Source organism: Petaurus breviceps, unplaced genomic scaffold (genome assembly GCF_028583685.1).
Source record: "Petaurus breviceps papuanus isolate PSGF00001 unplaced genomic scaffold, PetGlider_PUasm1.0 188, whole genome shotgun sequence".
Lineage (NCBI taxonomy): Eukaryota > Metazoa > Chordata > Mammalia > Diprotodontia > Petauridae > Petaurus > Petaurus breviceps.
Window position 1 is genome coordinate 42,794,171 of NW_027185804.1, and position 23,492 is coordinate 42,817,662.

A 23,492-nucleotide genomic window follows, 5' to 3' on the forward strand; every position below is an offset into this window, starting at 1 on the left:
GGTAACACGCTCTAGCCTATTTACTAACCCATCACAGAAGACCTTATGGAACACCTTTTGTTCAAAATCAGCATAAGGAACATTCATGCAACCCACACACCCTCTGAGAATATTGAGAAATAATCATGGTATGGTGGAAAAATTAGGAACTAGAGGGTCCTAAGTTTGAATCCTAGTTCTTCTCTCTAGGATTTATGTGTGTGACCTTGGGCCAGGTACTAAGAGGAAGAGAGAGTGAAAGAGAAAAAGGGAGGCAGACAGAGACAGAGAGAATTTGTTAAATAGTTACTGTATGTAAGGCACTGTGCTAAGTACTGAGAATGTAAACACAAACACATAAGCAGTCTTGACCCTGCAGGAATTTTCATTCTAATGTGAGAAGACAACATATAAAAAGGAGTTGGAAAGTGAAGGGGAGGAGGGAAGAAGACTAGAGGACACTGGGGCAAGGATTCTGAGGAGATGAAGGCCAGAGAGTGAGTTAAGCATGCCTGGGACCAATCATGAGACTGGGTCTCTCCGGGTCTCAAATCCCTTTTTGGGGAACATGAGAAATCTGAAGCTAGAGGATCTCTTTAAGCTCAAAATCGATGACCCTTTCATTAATTTTCCTTACAACCTTTCCTGGAACCCATGTTGGGCCATGCAACTTCCCTACCTGATCGCTTCCAACAACAACCTGATACTTCCAAGGTCAAGTATCTTCTCCTCTGGTATTTGTACAGTATTCATGACCTGGCTCTGTTATATATTCCTCCCCTCCTTTCACTCTATGGTCCAGCCAAACTGAATTTTTTCATTGTCCTCACGACACTCCATTTACCAAGTCTGAGCTTCTACACAAGCTGCCCTCCATGCCTGAATGCCCTCCCTCTTCACCCATGCCTCTTAGAATCACTACTTTCCTTCAAATCTCAGCTTGCTTCACTGTCTACCTGAGAAATTTTTAACATTTGTGTTCTGGAGTCTGGCAAAGTTTACGGAGTCCTTCTCAGAATAATGTTTTTAAATGCATAAAATAAAATAAAATGTGTAGAATTACAAAGGAAAAAAATTATGCTTTAAAGTGTTCTTTTTTCTAATCTAAATTCCAAATCCCTTTAAATGACCCCATGTTAAGACCCCTTGGTCTACATGAATCCTTTCCAGATTCCCACAACTGCTAGTGCCTTCTCTCCAGTAAAATTCCTTCATTTTTCAAAATATACTTTATATATTTATGTGTGTACATGTTGTCTTCTCTGATCAGTGGTTATCTCTCTGAGTATAGGGATTAATTCATTTTTGTCTTTGTATCCCTGGTACCTAACATAGACACTGGCTTACAGCAGATACTTAATAAATCTATATTGATTGATTGATTTACAAGCTTTCATCCAACATGTTCAATTCATCTAATTTCCCTCCCTTCTCCCACCTCCTCCTCCATAGCATGGGATTCTCCCTCAATTCCCTTTGAATTTGGGGTATGGCATCTTTACCAGACTGGCCTAGGATGTACCATCCTGAGTTTGTGCAGGCTCCTTTCTTCCATCTCATAAATGTAAGCGTGGTTATCACCACCATGCCTCCCTTCTTCTGATCCATCATCACCAATAGGCCACCAAATGGTAGCAGCCAAGAGAATAGGGAGTGTTTAGGTTGGTGACACATAAAACTGGGCTGATACTTCAAGGATCAGTCACAGTCTTTGTGCTTCCCGAAACCAGCCAATCCTGAAGTGAAAGGGAGCCAGAAGAGGGTTAGGGAAGTAGGCCCATTGCTGAATGTGAACATTTAGACAATGAATCTATTGTAAGCCAAGACATTACCACATAATGTTGGACACTCTTCAAACTCCTCTGCTCCAACAACAGTTACACCTAGTAATTATTCCACCAGGCTCTTGAACAGATGGGCCAGCAGATTGCACAGTCATTTAATGCATAGTGAATGTGTCTTAGGTGTGTCCAACACTGTATATAATTTCCCATAAATTAACCTATCTGGGAAAACTATCTGCTGGTAATAAATTATTATTATTATAGTACTATTATTATATAGTACTATATAATGTCATGGTGAAGGAGATCAAAGTATTTGACATGCAGGGAAGGAAGGAAGGAAGGAAGGAAGGAAGGAAGGAAGGAAGGAAGGAAGGAAGGAAGGAAGGAAGGAAGGAAGGAAGGAAGGAAGGAAGGAAGGAATTACAACCCAGACACATGATTTAGGAGCTTTGGATTATATCCTATGAGAACAGTGAGATCCTAAGAATCATAGAATTACAGATTTTGAGACATAGAAGGAATCTCAATATCTACCATACAATATAAGAAATGCAACAGTTTCTGTGTGAATATATCCAAGGAGAGAGAACTCACCAACTCTACAATCCTCCCACTTTGCATCTTAAAAACTTAATATCATTGTTCCTGGTTCCTACCTCTGGGACCAAACCAGAAATCTCACCCCTCTAACATGATAACCTTTCAAATTCTTGAAGGCAGCTATAATGTCTCTTCTGAGTCTACCCTTCTCCAAACTAGCAGCCCAAATTCCTATAGTGTGGACTTGAGGCCCTTACTTGACCATCCTGGTTGTCCTTGTCTGGAAACTCTCCAGCTTTTCAATGCCTTTCTCACGGGGCAGCTAGGTGGCACAGTAAATAGAGCACTGGCCCTGGAGTCAGGATGACCTGAGTTCAAATGTGACCTCAGACACTTAACACACAAAAAAAAACTAGCCGTGTGACCTTGGGCAAGTCACTTAACCCCAATTGCCCTCCAAAAAGAAAAAAAAAAGCCCTTCTCAAACTGTGGTGTCCAGAACTGAACCATATATTTTATTTTGAGATTGGAAGACAGCAAATCCAATGAGACTCACCTCCTTGTTCCTGCAAGTTTAATGCAGCAAAAGATTGTATTCACTTTTCTTGGTTGCTACATCACATCACTGACTCATCTTGGGCTTGCATCTCCCCCTTAACCAACAGATCTTTCCCAGGACCATTGTTTTCTCTCCATTCCTTCTCTATCTTAGAATTGTGAGGTTGATTTTTTTATACCCAACTAGAGTCTCCTCTTCCTTTTACCAAACAGCCCCAGTCCTTCAATTAATCATTGTATGATCCCATCTCTGGTTCTTTCACCACCCCTAGTCACCCACTGTTGAATGGATATTATCCCTATGTTGCTCATTTTCATACTTGGCTAATTTTGTATCATTAGCTTAAGAATTTTTTTAGTATTTTAACGTGTTTTGGGGACAGCTAGGTGGCACAGTGTATAGAGTGCCGAGCCTGGAGTCAGGAAGACTCATCTTCCTGAGTTCAAATCTGGTCTCAGACACTTACTAGCTTGTGTGACCCTGGGCAAGTCATTTAACCTTGTTTGCCTCAGTTTCCTCATCTGTCAAGTGAGCTGGAGAAGGAAATGGCAAACCACTTTGCCAAGAAAACCCCAAGTGCAGTGACAGAGAGTTGAATGCATCTGAAAAAAACGACTGAACAACAATAACAAGAAGCTGATTTGCCTCCAAAATAAACACTTTAACTTAATGACAGAACATTAAATTGTCCCCCAATGTCCTCTCTACCTATCCTTAGATGCAAAATAGTTGGCAGCTTCCCCTTGCCAGAAGAAGGCAGTTCTCGACCATATTTCTATTTGTCAATGACATTTATATTCTCTAACCCTAATTTTTTAAGTTGAAAAACAGATCACCACTGTAATGAAGGAAGCAAAGGAGGGAATGTTGGGACAACTTAGAAGGAAGCAATGTTGCCTAATGGAAAGAGCACTGAGCTTATAACCAAAAGATAAGGATTTGAACTACGGTTCTAACATTATATTTCTGTGTGAACGTACACATGAATTTTACCTCTCTGGGTCTCCATTTTCTCATTTGAAATATGGAAATGTTCATGATAATAATTCATATGTGAACCTACTTCTTTGAATTGTTTTGAGGAAAAGTATCGTGAGTGATACAGAAGTGTGAATTTGTGTCATTATTTAAGAGAAGGGAAAAATCCCTTAACACTTAATTTGAGGAAAGAGGCCCTTAAACATAATAACACATAATATTCCATCTTCCTCCAATTGCTGTCCTTTTTATTTGAAGAAGATCAAAATGATGTCACTATGTCGGGCTTAAGGTACAATGTGTCCCACTGTGGCTGATCATACCAACGTGAGCTCAAAAGGCTCTATCACAGACTGGGCATAAATACTTGGTATGAACATCTAGAATGGACTCATCTCTAACTTTATGGATCCCATGCCTCTTTTCAGCTACTGACATTCTTCTTTACTAACACAGTACAGCTCCTTCTTCGGTGAGGGCATGCCATGCTGGGTGGTCCTGTGTCAGTGTCTGGCATTTGGTATTTGAACAACACATCCATCTCATCAGAGTTTTGCTCTCCACCATAGAGTTTGAATGCTTCACAGTTCACCTTGAGAAAGGACCTCAGTGTCTGGTACCTTATCTTGCCAGGTGAGTTTAGAATCTTTCTAAGACAATTCAAATGGAAGTTGTGCAGTTGGAGCTGGCAGATTATCCAAGCTTTCACAAGCATACAACAATGAGGTCAGTACAATACAGCTCTGTACTCTGTTTGGTAGGTAGCTTAATACTTCTTCTCTCCCACACTTGACTTCAGAGCCTCCCAAACACTGAGATAGCTCTGGCAATGTGTGTGTGTGTCAATCTCATCATCTATATGCACATGTCTAGAAAGTATACCACCAAGGTAAGTGAACTTATTCATAGCATTCACAATTTCTGCATTTGCTGTAACTGATGGTTTCATATATTGATGATGTGTTACTGGCTGATGAAGAACTTCTGTTTTCTTGGTGTTAATTGTCAGGTCAAAATTAGCATGAGCAGCAGAGAACTGATCCATACTCTGTTGTATCTCAGCCTCAGAAACTTTGCATTGAGTGCACAATCATCTGCAAACAAAAAGTCATGCACCAACTCTCCCTCCACTTCAGTCTTGGCTTGTAGCTTATTCAAGTTAAACAATTTACTGTTAATATGGTAGCTGAGTTTGATGCCCTTTGCATCCTTGTGGAAGGCATCCAGCAACATTGCTAAAAACATCATACTGAAAAGCATGGGAACAAGCACACAGCCCTGTTTCACTCCACTGGTGATTGGGAAAGCACAAGAGCATCATTTGTTATCCAGAATCTGTGCAAGCATGCTGTCATAGAATTGGCGTACAATACTGATAACCTCCGGGCAACCAAATTTTGCCAAGATCTTCCACGAGCCCTCAAAACTAACAGTATCAAAAATCAGATCTACAATCATTGTAAATAGACCTCTGCTCTGCTCTGCTTCCTGTATTGTTCCTGGAGTTGTCAGGCAGGAAATATATCCATTATTCCTCAGTTCCTCCTGAAGTCACACTGGTTTTCAGGAAGATGACCATATTCCAGATGAAGGATCAACCCACTAAAGAACACTCTCTCCTTAAGGGAGAGACCCCTTCTACCCCTGTGATTAATTGTCACGAGACAGCCTATTTCCTTTTCTTTATGGAGATGGACAGTGTAAGTATCCTTAAACTCAGAGGAGATAACCTCCTCTTGCCATATAATCTAGAAGACTTTGGTCATTTTTTTGTATGAGGAGTGGATACCCTGCCTTGTAAATCTCAGCTAGAATAGAATCAGCACCAGGCATTTTGCCACATAAAAGTAGCCCTAATGATGTTCAAAACCTCTTCTTCAGTTGGAAATTTGGTTAGAAAAGGATTGACTGCAATCTGAGGTTTATGGTCCATGACTTCAGCTTTGGTTGATAATGGTCTGTTGAGAACATTATGGAAGTGTTTGGCCCCTCTCTCTAGGATCATATCCTAGTCACTAATCAATGTTTCCCCATTAAGCACTGAGTAGTTGAGATGCACCATAGCTCTTTGGACTATAAATAAGCCTTCAGAGTATCAAAAAAAAAATCATTGGATTGTTACTGTCAGCATAACACTGAATTTCATATGCCTTCTTACTGAGCCAGGAATCCTGCATCTTTCTAAGCTTCACTTGTACCTTAATTTTGATGGAGCTTAATGTTGCCATCTTAAAAACAGACAAACTATCCTACTGATAAACCCTATGAGTTCTCACTTTTCATTTAGTAACCTCTGAATTTCTCCAACATTTTATTCAAACCGATCCTGATGTTTGTGAGTGTTCTGACCCAGATGAGTAAGTGTGTTTGTTCACACCAAATCTCTGAAAGCTGTTCCACTGTGGTCAACCATATGTTGGGTCAGCTTTCCCTCAAGGTTATAAACAAACAGTTCACACATGGAGAAACATTCTAATCTGTTGACATTAAATCTTCTGGCAGTCATCCAAAAGACTTGATCAAGCTAATTGAAAGTTAGTAGAGGCTACCCCAATTCAAGACATCTCTAGAGTCTAAAGCAGATTTTCTAGAAGTAAAAGCTCCTTATTTCACATAACATTTGGAAAAATCTCAATATTCTGTGGGAAAGCAAGCTTTTATCTCAAAAACATATCTTGCATTTGTTTGAATATAAAGGAGAGTTGTCTGGGGGCCAAGGCTGAATCTGGTCTCTGGGACTACAGGGATTTAAAGAGAAATGCCTAGGGAGTTCATCAGAATTTTCAAGGACTCTAAGAATAGATTTCTCTGAAGTTCCTATCCTCAGAATTATTTTCATATCTATTTTTAAAAGACGAAACAAAACCTTTCCAGGTTTGAAAGGAATTTTCTTACAACATGCATACTCTTTCTATTCTGTTTTAAAACTTTTCCAGTGTCCAGAAAGGATTCAGGGGTAGAGGGAGGGAAGTGAGTATATGAAAATAGGTACTCATAGAATCATAGATTTAGAAGAGCTGAAAGGAAACTTGAAATCATCTAGTTCAGCCTTCTAATACCAATGAGGAAACTGAGGCCCAGAAGACTTTAGTGACATGCCCAAGATCAATAGTAAGTGCCAGAGCCTGGATTTCATCCCAAGTACTGATTATAGATCTAGTGTTTTCCCATTTCCCCCATAATTGGCTCCCATCACTACCCTAGATGGCTGATTGTTGGGCAACAGAACTTTAAAGCTTTCTACTCCCTAACCCTAGGAGTGTGGAGGCCACTTTGTGGTGGTAAGCTCATGATTTTATTTTTTACATGCCCTAGTAATCTCTTAGTATCAGTGTTGAACAGGAATCTAGAAGCCATGAACAGGAATCCCCAACTGTGAAATGTCTAATAAAGGTCACCTGGGATCCTCTCAAAAACCTCTAGTGATGGGTTAGCTGCTACCTTCTGGGGCAGCCCAATCTCCTCTTGATTCCTTCAAATCGTCAGGAAGTCCTAACACATCATTAGAATGTAAACTCCTTAAGACATCTTTCTCTTCTTCATATTTGGTTCCTCAGCGCACACCACAGCGCTGGGCTCACAGCAGATTTTTAGCAAATGGTTGTTGATTGATTAATTAATTCTATAACTTCCAACCTCTGTAACTTCCAACCATGGCTCTCCCAGCTCCCCTCCTCACTCTCTAGATTTCTCCCTTTCCTTAGTCTTTCCCCAGTGTGGCTTCCTAGCTCTGCTTGTCCTCTCCAGAAGAATGGAGCTGCTTGAGGACAGGGACTGGCTTTGGGATTTGTGTTCCCAGAGCTTGCTACAGTGTTTACCGCATAGTAGATGTTTGTATCTATGTATATCTGCATGTGTCTGTATATGTATGCATGCATGAATTTGTGTATCTGTACATTTATGCATGCTTGTATCTGTATACAAATGCATATATTTATGCATCTGTATATGCATGCATATGTCTTCTCATCTGTGTATGTATGCATGCTTGCATCTAGCATCTACATATCTAGTTCTGTTCTCCAGGTTCAAGTAGAACAAACCTTAACCCTCTTCCATATGACAGCCTTTCAAATAGGATCATAGGATTATAGATAGACATTATAGATATGCTTGAATGTAACTATTATACCATGTCCCCACCCTAGTATTCTCTTTTCCAGGCTAAATATCATCAAATTCCTCAACCCATCCTCATACATCAGGATCTTGAGACACCATTCTGTTTGCCCTCCTCCGAACATCCTCTGAGTATGAATGCCCTTCATCAATCCAGGACTTTTCCATTCAAATAAGGTCATTTCTCCCTGGGGGCTTGGTGGACATGATTCAACACTCAATAGGCAAGTCTGTGATTTCATGGAGAGTAGTGGTTGGTGGTTACTACTGGAAATCTCCAAAGATGGCTCCCAAAGGAGGGTGACACAGAGACCTCTGATGCCATTATTCACGGAGAGGAGTTTGTCTGTGATTTAAGAGTACCATAGACTCAGATCTACTGCTTGTATGAACACACCCTAGCCAAGCCAAGCCTACTGCTTAGGAAGCAGCTGCAGAGGATTCTCAAGCTTACCTAAAGGCAGAACTATGAGAACTAAAGAACTCAAACCTTAACCTACAAGCAGAGATATCAGTCTGGTAATGATTTCATTTGAATAAACAAGTGACCCAAAGGCTTCTAACATGTGGAGGTAGAGGTGGTAGACCAGCAAAAGCAAATGTGTATTTATTTTTCAAGTAAATAAAAGTCAGTCAACAAACACTTAATAAACACCTACTATGCATCAGTGCTGGAGATCCAAAGAAAGATCCAAACAGTCCCTGCCCTCAAGGAGCCAATATTCCAGTGTGGGAGACAACATGAAAATACCTAGGTGCATACAGAGTAGATGAAGGTAATATGGAAGAGGAATACATTAGTATTTGGGGAACCAGTATAAAAAGTGAAGATAAAGAAATGTCCCAGGCATGGCACAGAGATGAGGGATGGAGTATTGTTCTTGAGGAACTACAAGCAGGCTGTGTTCTTGGTTCACAGAGTACACGGAGGGGAGCAGTGTATAAGAAGGCTGGAAAGATACAAGGGGCCAGGCTAGGAAAAGCTTGAAACGCCAAACTGAGAGAGACCTTTTCTAATGGATTCAGCAGAGAACTCCAGTGATGTTCACTGGTGAGTGGCATGGTCAAACCCAAGATTTAAGGAAAAAACAAAACAAAATCAGTTGAAATAAGTTAAAAAAAAGTGTCCACAGGTGACTAAGGATAAGATTTGCAATTTAAAAAGATTGATTATTTTTGTTTTTGTTTTTAGGGGGAGAAGGCTGTGTGTGGCTAGGTTGGACATCAGGCTCTGTTTATACACTACATTCCCCATAAGCCCACGTGGTAGTTCACCAGCAGGGTGATGCTTATTCACCTACTAAAGTTTCATAAGGAGGAGGATATTGTCATGTACACTTATTTATTTATTTTTATAGTCAGAGAATGGAAGGGAAATCACCCAGAAGAGAAAACAACAGCAGACAAAAGATGAGTGTGGAAACAAAGAACAGTCAGATCTTAGTGACTTACTGTCGAATTTAAGAGGGATCACATAGAGCAGTCATGGGTTATACTCACACCCAGGTGCAATAAACAGTGATAGGGAATGGCAGAGGTATCCATCAGTGTTTTCAGGACATGAAAAAGCCCAGAAATCCTGAGATCAGTGGAGCAATTCCCTACAAGCTCTCCAGAGTGTTTGAAGAAGTATTTCCCATCCCATTTGTTGCTCACTCATTTTAGTCATATCCAGAACAGTTCATGACCCCATTTGGGGTTATCTTGGCAAAGACACTGGAACACTTTGTTGTTTCCTTCTCCAGCTCATTCTACAGATAAGGAAACAGAGTAGACCAAGGTTAAGTGACTTTGCCCAGTGAGTGTCTAAGGCTGGGTTGGAACTTGTGTCTTTCAGACTCCAGGTCTGGTGCTCTAGCCACTGGGCCACCTAGCTGCCCTCCTATCCCATGGTGCCGGGGAAAGAGGACTTATTGGGATCACCTTGAAGATAATAATGATAATACCTAATAAATAGGGCTGTTGGCAGGATCAACATAGGCAACATATGCAAAGCACTTTGAAAACCCTAAATATACATGTAAGCCTGAGCTATCATTTTAGTTATCATTCAACCCTTATTTCCACTATACCACAGCTGCCCCTTGTCCAGATGTCAACATATCCATGATACAAGTCAAACAGAGTTTGCAAAAGAAAAAAAATGTCTGGAGATGTTTTAAAACTTAGAACAATCACTAGCATTTAGATAGTACTTTAAGGTTTACAATGCACTTAATATCTTATTTTGTCCCCACAACTACCCTGGTTGGTAGATACTCCTATTATTCTTGTTTTACAGATGAGGAAATAGACTTACTCAGAGTCACACTTGCTAGCATCTAAGCTGGATATGAACTCAGGTCTTCCTAAGTCGAGGACCAGCACTTTCTCCAATGCAACATCTACTTGCCTGTAACTTCAGATAATATACCATGAGCTAGACCAAGGAGCAGTTTTGTATCTGGCATCCTTATTTCTGTGATTTCTCTTTCTTCACCAGAAGTCTTCAAGAAAGAGTTGAGGCTTACTATCCCAAAGGCTTGGCTTTGTTTTTTTGGAGGGGGGGGGGGGTGAACATGTATGTTTTATCGGCGGACAATCCCTGAGCTTGGGATTTTTTTTTCCCTGAGATCTTTCAGGAATTGCCACGCAATTCAGTCAAGAAGGAGAAATCCAAGTAGTTAAAGCAGAGTTCTGGGTTCTTCCTTCCCACGTCACCAGGGGCCAATATTGAACCAATCTGCCTGGGGGGCAAACAGCAGCAACACCCCAGCACTGAGACAATATCCCCCCCCCCAACGGTAACCCTTCCATCCTTTCCAGAGAACACAGCTCTATCATCCTGAGCGCCCCCCCCCCCATGCCTGGGCGATGCTTTGCAAAGGTAAGCAGTCAAGAAATGCTGCCATCCTTTGCTTTGCTCTTTTTGATCCTGCCTTTCCCTTCTCTTTCTGAAACTCCTTTCCTTACCCTTCTCACTTCTCATTTATTTATTTATTCATTGTTCGTTTGTTTGTTTTATCTCTCCCCACCCCCACCCCACTTCTATTCTTAGTTATAGAAAATGGTTCTCTGGATCAGATCAGATTTTGAGCTGGCAGGGGACCTAGAATTAGACTATCTGGTTTAACTCCCTCATTTTACAGATGAAAAGACTAAGATTGAGACAAGTTGAAATGACCTGCCCAGGGTCACACAACTAGTTAGGATCCACCAAGTAGAAGAAGGAGAGGGGGGTAGATTTAAAAATTAAGTATATTAAATTTTTCCAGAAAAAGCTAGAAATCTCCCCAATGACAAAAGCAGGACACTTCCCAGCTCTTTGATAGCTCATCATTCTCAAGAAGTGGAAAGTCTGGATGTAAGATGAATCAGATGTTGGGCTGCTCCTTTCCGCAGCCCTTAGAAAGCAGAGGTAACCACCCATCAGGAGGCAGGACCAGGGAATCAGGAGGTTTCAGCAAAACCTACTCCCCTATCCTGGCCAAAGTTCAGCTACACCTCCCCGCCCCCCGCGTGGGAGACGAGCATTGGGATTGGTTACCAAGGTTTTGGCCTCTGTCAGAAACACTAAAAGATGATCAGGGAAGATGCTGAGAGGGAAACACTCAGCCAGAGAGAAAAGAGGCACATCTTTCTGTGGACTGAAATCCATTCACTGAGGAAAGAAAAGTGTATTTACTTTCAGGGAAGGCTGCAATGCTGGAGGCTGGGGGAGCAGAGGTACAGAAAGGGTGAAGGGAACTTTCCTAAGAACAAAAAAGGACTTTTCTAGATAAGGATCAAGGGGGAGTTGGCTTACTTGTTAAATGAGAGCAGGATTGAAAAAGGCTTAAGGGTCAACCTAGAAAGGCAGCATGGGGCTGAGAATGAAGGATTGTGCAGAAATAATGAAGGTCAATGGGGTGCATGAGATTAAGAGATGCTGGGAGGTGAATGGAAAATATGAGATCAACGGGAAAGCAGTAGCCAATGGTCAGCCTCAGGGGAAGCAAGAGGCCAGAGGCAAGTCTATGGCAGACAGCAGTGCACTGCCGGTTTACAGCTGGGAGGAAATCCAGAAGCACAATCTGAAGACAGACCAGTGGCTGGTGATCAAGAGGAAGGTCTATAATGTCACCAAGTGGGCACACAGGCATCCAGGAGGCAGCCGGGTCCTCAACCACTATGCTGGGGAAGATGCTACGGTAAGGAATGGGGAGCTGGGTCTTCCAGAATCCCTCAGCAGCACGCTCTCTGTGTGAGTGTGCATGTGTGTGTGTGTGTGTATATGAATGCACATGTGAGTGTATATGCAACTTTGTGAGTGTGTGTGAGTGTGTATGTGTCTGAGTGTGTGGGTATGACTGTATATGAGTATGTGTCTGTGTGAGTACATGAGTGTGCAAAAGTGTACATGAGTGTGTATGAGTTCTTGTGTATGAGTGTGTATGTGAGTTTGTGAGTGCATGTGCAACTGTGTGTTTGTGAGTATGTGAGTGTATGTGTCTGTGTGTGAGGACATGAGCCTTATGTGTATGTGAGTTTGTATGTGTGAATGTGTCTGAGTGTATAAGTCCGTGTGTCTGTGTATGAGAATGTATGTGAGCACGTGTGTGTGTGCATGTCTGACTGCATGTATGTGTTGCTCATGTGTCTGCTGGGGGTGGGGTAGGGGAAGGCAGGAATGGCTCAGCCCTTGGCCTAAAGGCACTGCAAAGACATGTTCAGGCTTGAAGCCGTCTCACCCATTCCAAAACTGCTCTTGTAGGATCCAGCCCAGCCAGAAATGGGAATGTAATAAACCTCCAGGTCTAAAAGTGATTACTAGTCTGTGGGTTAATCCTATAATCCGAGCTAAAAGGAGCCCTGGAGATCAGCTAGACCATGCCCGTCATTTTACAGGGGAGGAAACTGAGGCCCAGATAATAAGCATCGAAAGTGGGACTTGAACCCTTTGTCTCCAGAGCCAGTGCCCTTTCACTGTACCACACCTACGTTCCAATGCAATACCATACACTTACTCTGGAACCACTATCTATTTGATTTCTCTGAGATTTTGTTTCCCCATTTATAAAATGGAATAGAATAACACTGAGTTCATAAAGTTGTTGTAAGGAGCAAAGGACAAAATAGTAATAATAAACATTGAAACAGCGCTCTAAGAATTGCAAAGACAACGCTAAGTCAGCTTAGCGGCACAGTGGCTAAAGTCCTGAACTTGACTTCAGGAAGACCTGAGTTCAGATTTGACCTTCCATATGGACTAACCGCATGACCCTGGCCAAGTCATTTAATCTCTACTTGCCTCTGCTTCCTCAGATGTAAAATGGGGACAATAATAGCACCTGCATCCTAGGGTTCTTGTATGGGTCAAATGAGATAATATTTGCAAAGCACCTAGCAAGTCCTGGCACATAGTAGGTACTATATAAATTCATATGCCCTCTTTCCCCTCCCCCAAAGCATTTTCAATAAGTTATCTCATTTGATATAACAAATATCTCCATTTTATAAATGAGGAGCTGAAGCTTAGAGAGGTCAATTGTCTTGCTTAGGATCACACAACTAAGTCATTTCTTGAGGTAGAATTTAAACTCAGGTCTTTCTGATCCTAAGCTGAGCACTCCATTCATTGGGCCATCTAGCTGCATAATAGAAATCTAGGTAAAATACTTTGCAAACACTTAAAGCTCTCTGTATTGTGTTTGTGTATTATTGAGTTATTATTGCCTTTCACCCTGTGGTGGCTAATCATGACAGCAAGCTTTAACCCCCAGAGGTAGCACAGAAAAATGAGGATGGAAGTGGTCAGGATATTTAAGGGATTTGAATAGACTTTATATAATATCATGGTATTTTGGCAAATGTTTAACTGGCTCTCCAGTAGGGAAAAAATATACATAGGATATACTTTTAAGCTTAATCTGTATTATTAACATTTTCCCTATCCATTTCTGAAGTCCAGACAATCAACAAGACAGTAAATCAGGCCCTGATTTGCCATGTGAATATTCACAATGAAAATGTGATGATCTGGTTCAAGTGGGCTAGGCCTTCTACAGCACACCCCTGAATATACATGAACAAGAAAAACCTTCCTTCCTCATCTCAACTCTAATGATTTAAAAGAAAAGTTGGACATAATTGAGGATTTTTTGTTTTCAAACAGTGTGTGACTAGGATCATAGAACAGTAAATCATGAAGGATTTTAGAGATCTTCATGAAGTAACTGGAGAAGCATTAGATTTAAAGTCAAGGGACCCGAGTTTATTGATTCAGGCTTGGTTACTTAATGAGCTTGTGACTTTGGATGGGTCATTTCCCCTCTCTAAGGCTCCATTTTCAGCCCAGGTAAAATGAGGGGGTGGGACAAGTGGTCTTTGGTATCCCTTCCAGCTCTGAAAGCTAACATTTCCTCTAGTCCAGCCCTTTTCTTTTACAATCAAGGAAACTGAGGCCCACAGAAAGGAAGTGACTTGAGACTCCTAGTCCCAAAATTTGGATCTTGCCACAACACTAGTTAGGTGACCTTAGGAAAATCAGTACCTTTATCTAATTCCTACTCTTTATAAGGAGAAAGTTGTATGTTAATGTCCCTTTTAATGTAGTTCAGTAAAAAAAAAAGAAAACTCGCTTAAATTAAAATCAGAGGATCTGGATTCAAATACCAACTGTGCTACCTGGTGTGACCTTGGGCAAAAACAACCCCCTTCCAGACTTTGGTTTCCTTCTTGGAAAAGAATGGGACTGAACTTTGTTAAGTCATGTCAGATTCTTCATAACCTCATTTGGGGTTTTCTTGACAAAGATACTGGAGTGGTGTAATGGAAATGCAGATTTAAAGATCTTCCCTGCCCCTAGTCTAAAGTGCACCTGGAGTCTGGGGTGGGAGGCTTGTTTTTCAGTAGATACTTCTTGATTGGCCAGTGAGTCAATAAGGTTGTTACATTTTCTGAGCCAGGAGAAGGCTATATAAGCCCTGATGTGTAGCTTTGTTTTGGGACTCACTTTGAGAAGTGTTCTGTGATTTGATGTGAATTCTGGGAAGCCGTTGTTGAAAGTCCCCCGGCTTTGAAAAACCCAGAATGTAGAAACCCAGATGTTGACTGGGTATGGATGTAATGGTTGGACAGTTTGGAAATCTATCTACTTGATGTTTCTGTCTTGATAATTCTGCCTGTATGCTTTGAGGTTCGGGGTGCTGACCTTTTCTCCTGAACAAGGTAAACGATATATGTCTGACTGATTAAAGTAAGCTTGTTAACCCATTTTGAGTTGCTTTCCTTTAACAAAGCAGATCCAAGAACCTGTATGGGCGGCAAACCCTGAGGACGCCGGGGTGCTTGCTGCTACAAGTGGTTTTCCATTTCTTTCTTACAGATGAGGAAACTGAGGTAAACAGAGTTAAGTGACTTGCCCAGGGTCATACTGTTAGTAAGTGTCTGAGGTCAGATTTGAACTGAGGAAGATGGAGTCTTTCTGATTTCAGGCACGGTGCACTATCTACTGTGGCACCCTGGACCAGATGGTCCCAAAAGTCTGCTTGCACTCAGTGTCTAATCCTTTCCAGCTTCAGCATTCTGTGATCCTGAATCTCTCATAGCTGGTTAGAGGCAAAGTCAGACCAGGAAACCATTTCTACTGCCATTCAAAGAGAGGGATTCCTTCCTCTCACTAGCCATTAGATTCATTCAATTGCTCCAGCCTCAGGATGGAATATTTTCTTTGGCTTTTATTAGCAATGACAGCAGCACAGTTCATCCTACCATTTTGCATTTTATAATTTGTTTTGCAGTATTTGCATTTATTTTTGCATTATTTTATTTGCATTTATTTTTGCATTATTTTCCCAAATTTTCTCAATTTGTGACAGGTGGAGAGAGTTTAGAAGGAAGGCATCATCAGTCAGGTCATTTTTCTTCTTTCCTAACACACCCGTCTTAAATGTACCACCCAAAGAGCGACCTCTCCCTGTAATTACTGTACTTATAGCATGCATTCCTAGAAGTGTTTCTTACATGTTTGCTTCTTGGAGAGTGAGAAAGCATTAACATTCCCCATTCACTCAGCTGACAGTGAGATCTCTCCCATATATTTCTTAAGGTGCTGAGTCTAGGATACACACCACCCATCTACCTTTACATGGTGTGACAATGAAGCACATTGAGTCAGGAAGAATTGGTTTGCTTCCTACTTTAGACACTGAAATAGGTTCTATAAGATCTGCTGTGTTGAGGCACTTTGTAAACCTCAATATGCTCGATTGTTAGACAATGTTATTACCCATGTGTCCTTGGGCAAAATACTTCCTAATGCTGCTACTACCACCTCTACCACCACTCTCAATGGCAACAGCTGATGGCCTTTCTTCCCTTCAGTTTCTTAGCTGTAGAATGAGGAGAATTTGGCTAGATGATTTGGAAAAGTCCCTTCCAGATCAAATCTACTCCCTAGGATTTTAAGGTAAACACCCAAAGTGGGTAGAGTCTTCTATGGAAGTGCTCAAGTCAGAACAACAAGCATTTATTCAGTACACACTGGATGCTGGGAACTGAGCTAAGTGCTGGGGATACACGGAAACGCGCCCCCCAAAAACGTCTATGCCATCATAGCATTCACAATCTAATGCCATAAACAATACACAAACAAGATACATATGGGTAAATTGGAGATATTCTCAGGGGAAAGGCATTAGTGAAAAGATGCTGAGTATCAAAGCTGGGACTAGGTAGTACATTGGGTAAAGCATGCAACCTGGAGTGAGGAAAACCTGAGTTCAAATTCAGCCTCAGACACTTACTAGCTGTGTGATGCTGGGCAAGTCATTTAACCTTGTTTGCCTCAGTTTCCTCATCTGTAAAATTATCTAGCAAAGGAAATGGCTAACCACTCTAGTATCTTTGCCAAGAAAACCTCAAATGGGGTCACCCAAAGTCAAACACGACTGAGTAACAATAACATGGTATCAGAGAACCCAGGTTTAAAAGTCGGTCTCTTTTGTGACCTAGGACAAGTCATTTAACTTTAGTTTCCTCATCCTTAAAATGGGGGAGGAGTAGGATTAGATGGCTTTTGGGTTCTCTTCCAGATCTAAATCTAAGATCCTAAGAGCCATCTTCCAAACCACATCAACATACCCTGATTAGAAATCTATTGCATACATGGTTCCGTACAAGGTCAAGTGCTTTGCCCAACTAGCGAATGCCGAGGCAGAATTTGAGCTCAGGTCTTCCTAACTCCAGGTTCTTCATCTATCCATTGTGCCACCTAACAGCCTGACAATATGAGCTGACATTAAAATACAATGTATCCCCAAAGTATTCATGCAGTTTTAAGTTCTAAGGTTTTGGGGGCACCTTGCAGTGCTTTCAGGCTTGCAAAAGTATTCACATGACTTGTCTCTTTTAAGCACCATAACAATTCTGTAAGATAGTGGTTACAGAGATTATTGTCCCCATTTTACAGGTGAGGGATGAGACTAAGAGAGGTTAAGGGGTAGACACATGGTTATTGCAGGTCAGGAACCTCTCCTTTTTTAGGTCCAGGATTCTTTCCACCAAATCCCAATTTCTCCTACATTCCTGCAACTTTCCATGAGGAACTAACAGGAAGGTGAGGCCAATAACTTAATGTGAAAGGCAAACTGTAAACCACTGATTCTCAATCATAAATGTTGAGATTCAGGGCCACTGAGATCATCTAGTCCAACCTGCTGTGGTAGAGAAAGGAAATGCCAGAGAGGGCAGAGAACTTGCTGAAAGTCACTGGGCTAATGAGCACCCAAGCCATAACAAGAAGCAGGTCCCCTAACTCCCAGGTAGACATTACTGATTCTCAGTGTCCCAAAATGAAATATTCTGTATCTCCCTAGCTTGGTTCTTTATTTTTCTTCTGTGAGTATCCATCAGGCTGCTGACGTTCTTCATTCCAAGCCCCTCAGTTCCCGTAACACTTCTATGTAATAGAATCTTTTTTCACCATCCTTTTTCACCATGACCACTAAAATCCAGTTTTTCAGGATGTCTGGGGTGATGCCTCAAGGAAAGAAATCTTGTATTGTACATTTTCATGTACTTCAAATATTCTTCATATATTACTGAAATTATGACATCACAGGCTCCCAGAATTGGAAGGGACCCCAGAGACCCTCAGAATCCAGCCCATATCTGACCAAGAATCCTCCCTCCAATATCTCCAAGTGATTATCCAGCCTTTTCTCCTTCTTCTCTTTCTTCTTCCCCTTCTTTCCTCTTCTTCATCATCATCTTCTTCCCCTTCCCCTCCTCCTCCTCCTCTTCTTCCTTTTCTTCTTCTTCACCTTCTTCTTTGTCTTCATCTTCTTCAACTTCAGACAAAGAAACCCTGATGGGCTAAATAGCAGTTAGACTTTATATAGTGCTTTACGATTCACAAAGCATTTTACATTCATTATGTCATTTTGTCCTCACAACAATCCTGTGAGGGAGGTGATATTATTATACCCATTTTACAAATGAGGAAACTGAGATTAAGTGACTTGTTTGTCTGAGGCACGCAAAATTTGAACTCAGATCTTCCTGACTCTAGGTCTAGCACTCTGTTTATTCCATCACCTGGCTCTAAAGGAGCAAGAAAAGACCCAAGATTAGAAGGGGATAGTGGAGACCATGGAATAGGAGGTTGACCTTTGTAGAATAAAAAGAATGGTAGTGAGTGGTCTTGACAACTGTCAGGAAGGAGGTCCTACTGTTGATTGATGCCCAGAACTATTCTCTAAGTTCCACCCCTCTACAAACAAACACAACTCCACCTTAAATTGTGGGTGACTCCCTAAGAATCCCAAGCTCCCTGGAGAGAAACATGACTTGATGAGAAGTCCTAAGGGCAGTACACTAATCCACGAGATTAAAACTAACTTCAGCCCTACCCATATACAAACTGTATAGCATACCAGGTGATGTCTTTCTGAGAAAAGAATCATAAAGACATACATAAGATGGAGGGAATAGGGTATTGGGCTTGGGGTTGGGGTTGGGAAGACCTGGGTTTGGGTTGGACTAATTACTGGCTCTGTGAACCTAAGGACATCACTTAACTAACCTCTTTGATCTTTGTTCTTCTCTAAGTTATGAGGTTAAAGTGATATAATGTTTGTATTGGGCCTTGAAAACCCTTGAAAACTCCCTAAATGTGATTTATAATTATGTTGTATTTATCTAGTCCATTTCCAGAAATCATAGTATAATAGGAAGAGAATAATATGTAAATCCAGGTTTTTAGAGTCCAGGTCGTGGGTGGCTCTGACTCTTACAAGCTATGTGACCGTGGGCCAACCATTCAACCTGACTAGGCTTTAGTTTCATCATAGGTAAACTGGGGATAAGAAAACTTGCCACTCCCCCTTTCACAGGAATATTGCCAGGAATTTATAAACTGTAAGTTACATTCAAATTTTTTGAAAATGTAAACTAATTAAACGCTCATCACAGCCTTATTTTATGCAGAGTATTGTGCAAAGACCTGGGAAATTCCAGTTTAGAAAAGACAAACTTAGAGTCTCATGAGAAATTCAACAGTCCCACAAGCATGTACTAATCATATACTATGCATAAGGCACCGAGCTAGGGGTTGGGGATGCCCAGACAATTTCACAAAAGTGAAATTTCCCACCTCAAGTAGCTTACATTCTATTGGGGTAAGCAAAATGTGTGTGTGCGTGTGTGTATGTATGTGAGTGTGTGTGAGTGTGTGTGTGTAAGTGTGTATGAGTGTGTGTGTACATGCATGCATACCAATGGCACACACAGATAACTATAATACATAATAAGGACATTAGAGAGAGGAAATCAGTGAGTCAAGTAGGATTGAAGGGCCAGCAGTGGTGCAGTGGGTAGAGTTCTGGGTCTGAAGTCACAAAGACCTGAAATCCAGCTTCCAACATTTGCTAGCCATGTTGGCTGTTGTTCAGCTGTGTCTGACTCTTCATAGCCCCATTTGGAGGTGTTTTGGTAAAGATACTGGAGTATTTCTTCCTTTTTCAGTTCATTTTACATATGAGAAACCAAGGCAAACCAGGTTAAGTGACTTTCCAGATCACACAGCTAGTAAGTGTCTGAGACCAGATTTGAACTCAGGAAGAGGAATCTCCTTGATTCCAAGCCCACTGTTCTATCCACTGTGCCATCTAGATCACTTAACTGGATAATAATAGCACCTACCTCACAGGGTTGGTGTGAAGATCAAATGAGATAATTATAAAACACTTAGCACTGTACCAAGCACATAGTAAGCACTATATAAATTCTAGCTATTATTAAGGACCTACTGTGTGTCACACACACTGTACCAAGTGCTGGGAACACAGATATGGATAAAAAACAGACTGTTATCTCAAGGAACTGGCCTACACTCTAATGGGGGAGACAACACGTAAAAATCTATGTACAAACAGACTTATACAAGATGAATGCAATACAGAGGTCTGCATGAACAAAGAATTCATCTCTTAGTGGCCAGCCTTCCAGTGATGAGCTTCTCCCTGTTGGATTCCACACAGTTCGCAGCATGGATAATACTCAAAGTTTAATCAGCATAGTTATTAGTGCTCCCTAGTCATCCTCATAGTCATGAGGAAGTGAAATATTAACCATAAACTCAAGTTTTATGAGTTTGTTTTTAAAAAGGGGTGGAAGAATTCTATAGACTTCCCAGTAACTCATCCTAAGATCTAACAATCTCTATATGGGGATATTCTCCTGAGTAGTTCGAATGTCATTTCATATTATTCTATAATGTTAGAAAAATTTATTGCCTGAGAAACTAGCAAATTGAATGTAATTTAGGTTACTCCACCTTTATTAGTAATGTCCTCAGCATCATAATCTGACACAAGTTGGAATTAGCCCTTCTTTGTTTCTGGGGAGTGACCATAATGGTGGTATGTACCTTCATTATAACATGCTTTATCTAAAGTTTGTTGGCATTAATATTCACAATTAATGCCAGGGTCAGGTTAGCCTCAATTTTCAGAGAAGACTCATTGTTGAGAAGAAAATTGATGGTGGTATAGTGACAAAATGCTTTCCTTCTAGGGGCACTTCTCTAAGGGTACAGGGGATATATTCAGATCCTAAATAGTCCCATTTAGAAAATTTCCTCACGTCTTTATTTCTAGTTTCTCTAGCAATTTGTTCAGCTGAGGATTTTCCATTTTGGTTCTTTCTGTTAGACATTCAAAACAAAGAGAGGGACATTAAAATTTTGTCACCTTGTAGTTCAGTTAGTATTTATGAATTTAGATGACAATGTACCTGGAGCATTTGAATTTCATGATGATACTGATATAGGTTTCTTGTCTCTGATTCCTTACTACACAATGTAGTTTCCTTGTTATCTCTTTTTATGTTGTGATTGTTTTTGCTTTATCTGAGAGCATGTTATCTCCTGATATTTGAGGGGTTCACTTGATGCATAGTACATTTTATTACAGACCCTCATTTTTATTATATATATCTTTTTTCTTTTCATTTTCTTATAAGCAACAGATTGTGGGGTTTTATTTTCTCATCCAATGTCTTTTTCTTTTTATTGGATTGTTTAATCCACTCACATTTAAAATTATGAGTTAAATTTATATTTCCCTCACTTATCTCTAATATTGTCTATTTTTCTAAGTTGGAACTTTTCTTTCATCCTCTGTAGACACAATACTTTGTTTTGTTTTGTTTCAATTATTTTGGTCTAATCTATTTAAGGCAACATTATTTCCACCAGTTGCTTGCCCTCGCCCTCAACCACTGCCCCTTCTATTTGTTATCACTTTTCCAAATTTTGGAGTTTCTCTTAACTTTTTAAGTCTTTTTTTACTCTTTTTATTTCATTATTTAATCCTTCCCCTCCATTTTTCTTCAGTTGAACATTCAAGTACAATTCCCCTGCTTTCTTCTCTTTCAATTACTTTTGTAAATAACTTTGTTCATTAGATTTTTAAAATTTAATTTCCTATGGCATTTCTAAAAATAATTTTTCCCTTTGTACTTTCATTATTTCTTTTCCCCTTGTGTCTATTCTTGATTTATTCATTGATTCATGACCCTTAAAATTATTTAGTCTTTCTTTGGTCGCTATATTTCTTATAAAATTGAATCTACTTGGGGGGAGGTCTTCTTCAAAACAATTTATAAATTATTGTCTCGTTGGCTTAACCTGCTAGCTCCCTTTTGCTATTGTACTTAACTCTTAGAAATACCAGTTCCTGCTGATGATTGAGAGGATATTGATCAATACTAGAAATTCTATGTCCCTGTTCATGTAATTCATTATTAACCTCTAAGTCCTTCTCATGATCATTGTTGTCCCATTTGCTTTTCAATCTCTTCCCTGGGACTATATCCTCCCACTCTTCTGGATGCCAGTTGACCCAGAAACGCTAATTCACCTTCTTTGGGGAAGGAGGAGTAGTCTCTTTAAGCACCAAATCTCTGCAATTTATACCCACTGCAAGGTCCAAATCTGCCTTCAGAGAATATTTTACATAATCTTATAGGAGTGTTCATTAATGGTACCACCTCCACTACTAAAGCATGATTCTTTTCTTTTTTTCTCTATTTCAATCCTCCCTTTTTCCTGAGACACTACAGAAGTTATTTTCCCTTTAATGTTAATGTTTGACTTAGCTATGCTATATCACATATTCCCCAGTATCTTCTTCCTTTCCTCTCCCCTTTCATATGCTCTCCTATTTCATAGCTTAGAACCCCCCAATCCCCACCACACACACCCACAATATTTACCAGTAGATGAAGTGTTGTGAGATTTATTTAGTCCATGATATACAAAGCCTGTTTCTCTATCATCACTTCTATTGGTCTTCTGCTTCCCCCCTTGTCTCCATGTACTTTTCAGAATAAATCTCTTCATGGTCTCTCCGTTATTATTTTCTTGTGTTGCCCTTGGTTGCTGTATTTGTTTACCTTTATTTCTGTTGTCTGGGGTGCCTATGAAACAAATATTTATTTGGGCCTGCTCTTCTTTGTATAAATGCTTTGAATGTTTCCTTTTTAATTAATGGTTTGGCTCAAATTTTTAGGTTAGGTTACCTTATCTTTGTTGCATTTCTGGTTCCTATGCTAGTGATTCCTTCTTTTGGTTCTATTGGGTGATGAATAGTCTTGGGTTATTTGAATTCCTTTCCATTTGTAAAGAAATATATTTATCCATCATATATATATATATATATATGTATACATATATATATATAGGAAGAGAGATAGTCTTTCAAATTTTTTTGTCATTAGAATTATTCAATTTAATCTCCATGTCTTAAGATTTTGCAACATTTTTTCTATTTTTAGTATTTTGTTTTTATCCCCAATTACATGTAAAGACAATCTTTAATATGCATTTTAACATTGTTTAACATTCTTTTTATTTTGAGTTCCGAATTCTCTCCCTCTCTCTCCCCTCATTGTGAAGGTAAGAAATTTGATATAGATTGTACATGTCCAATCATGCAAAACATAGTTCCATATTAAACATACTGTGAAAGAAAACACAGACCAGGGGAGGCCAGGTGGCTGCAGTGAGT

The 23,492-nt window shown here is 40.3% G+C and overlaps 1 protein-coding gene across 1 annotated transcript in view; it reads left to right on the top strand.

The window, feature by feature from the left end:
• Positions 1 to 11,485: 11,485 nt before the first annotated feature.
• The window catches only part of LOC138163923 (fatty acid desaturase 2-like protein FADS2B), a 51,641-nt gene continuing 39,634 nt past the window's right edge, over positions 11,486 to 23,492 (top strand). The window contains exon 1 of the mRNA XM_069091654.1: positions 11,486 to 12,131. Coding sequence (XP_068947755.1) covers positions 11,802 to 12,131 — 330 coding nt within the window. The 5' untranslated portion in view covers positions 11,486 to 11,801. The remainder of the gene's footprint in view (positions 12,132 to 23,492) is intronic.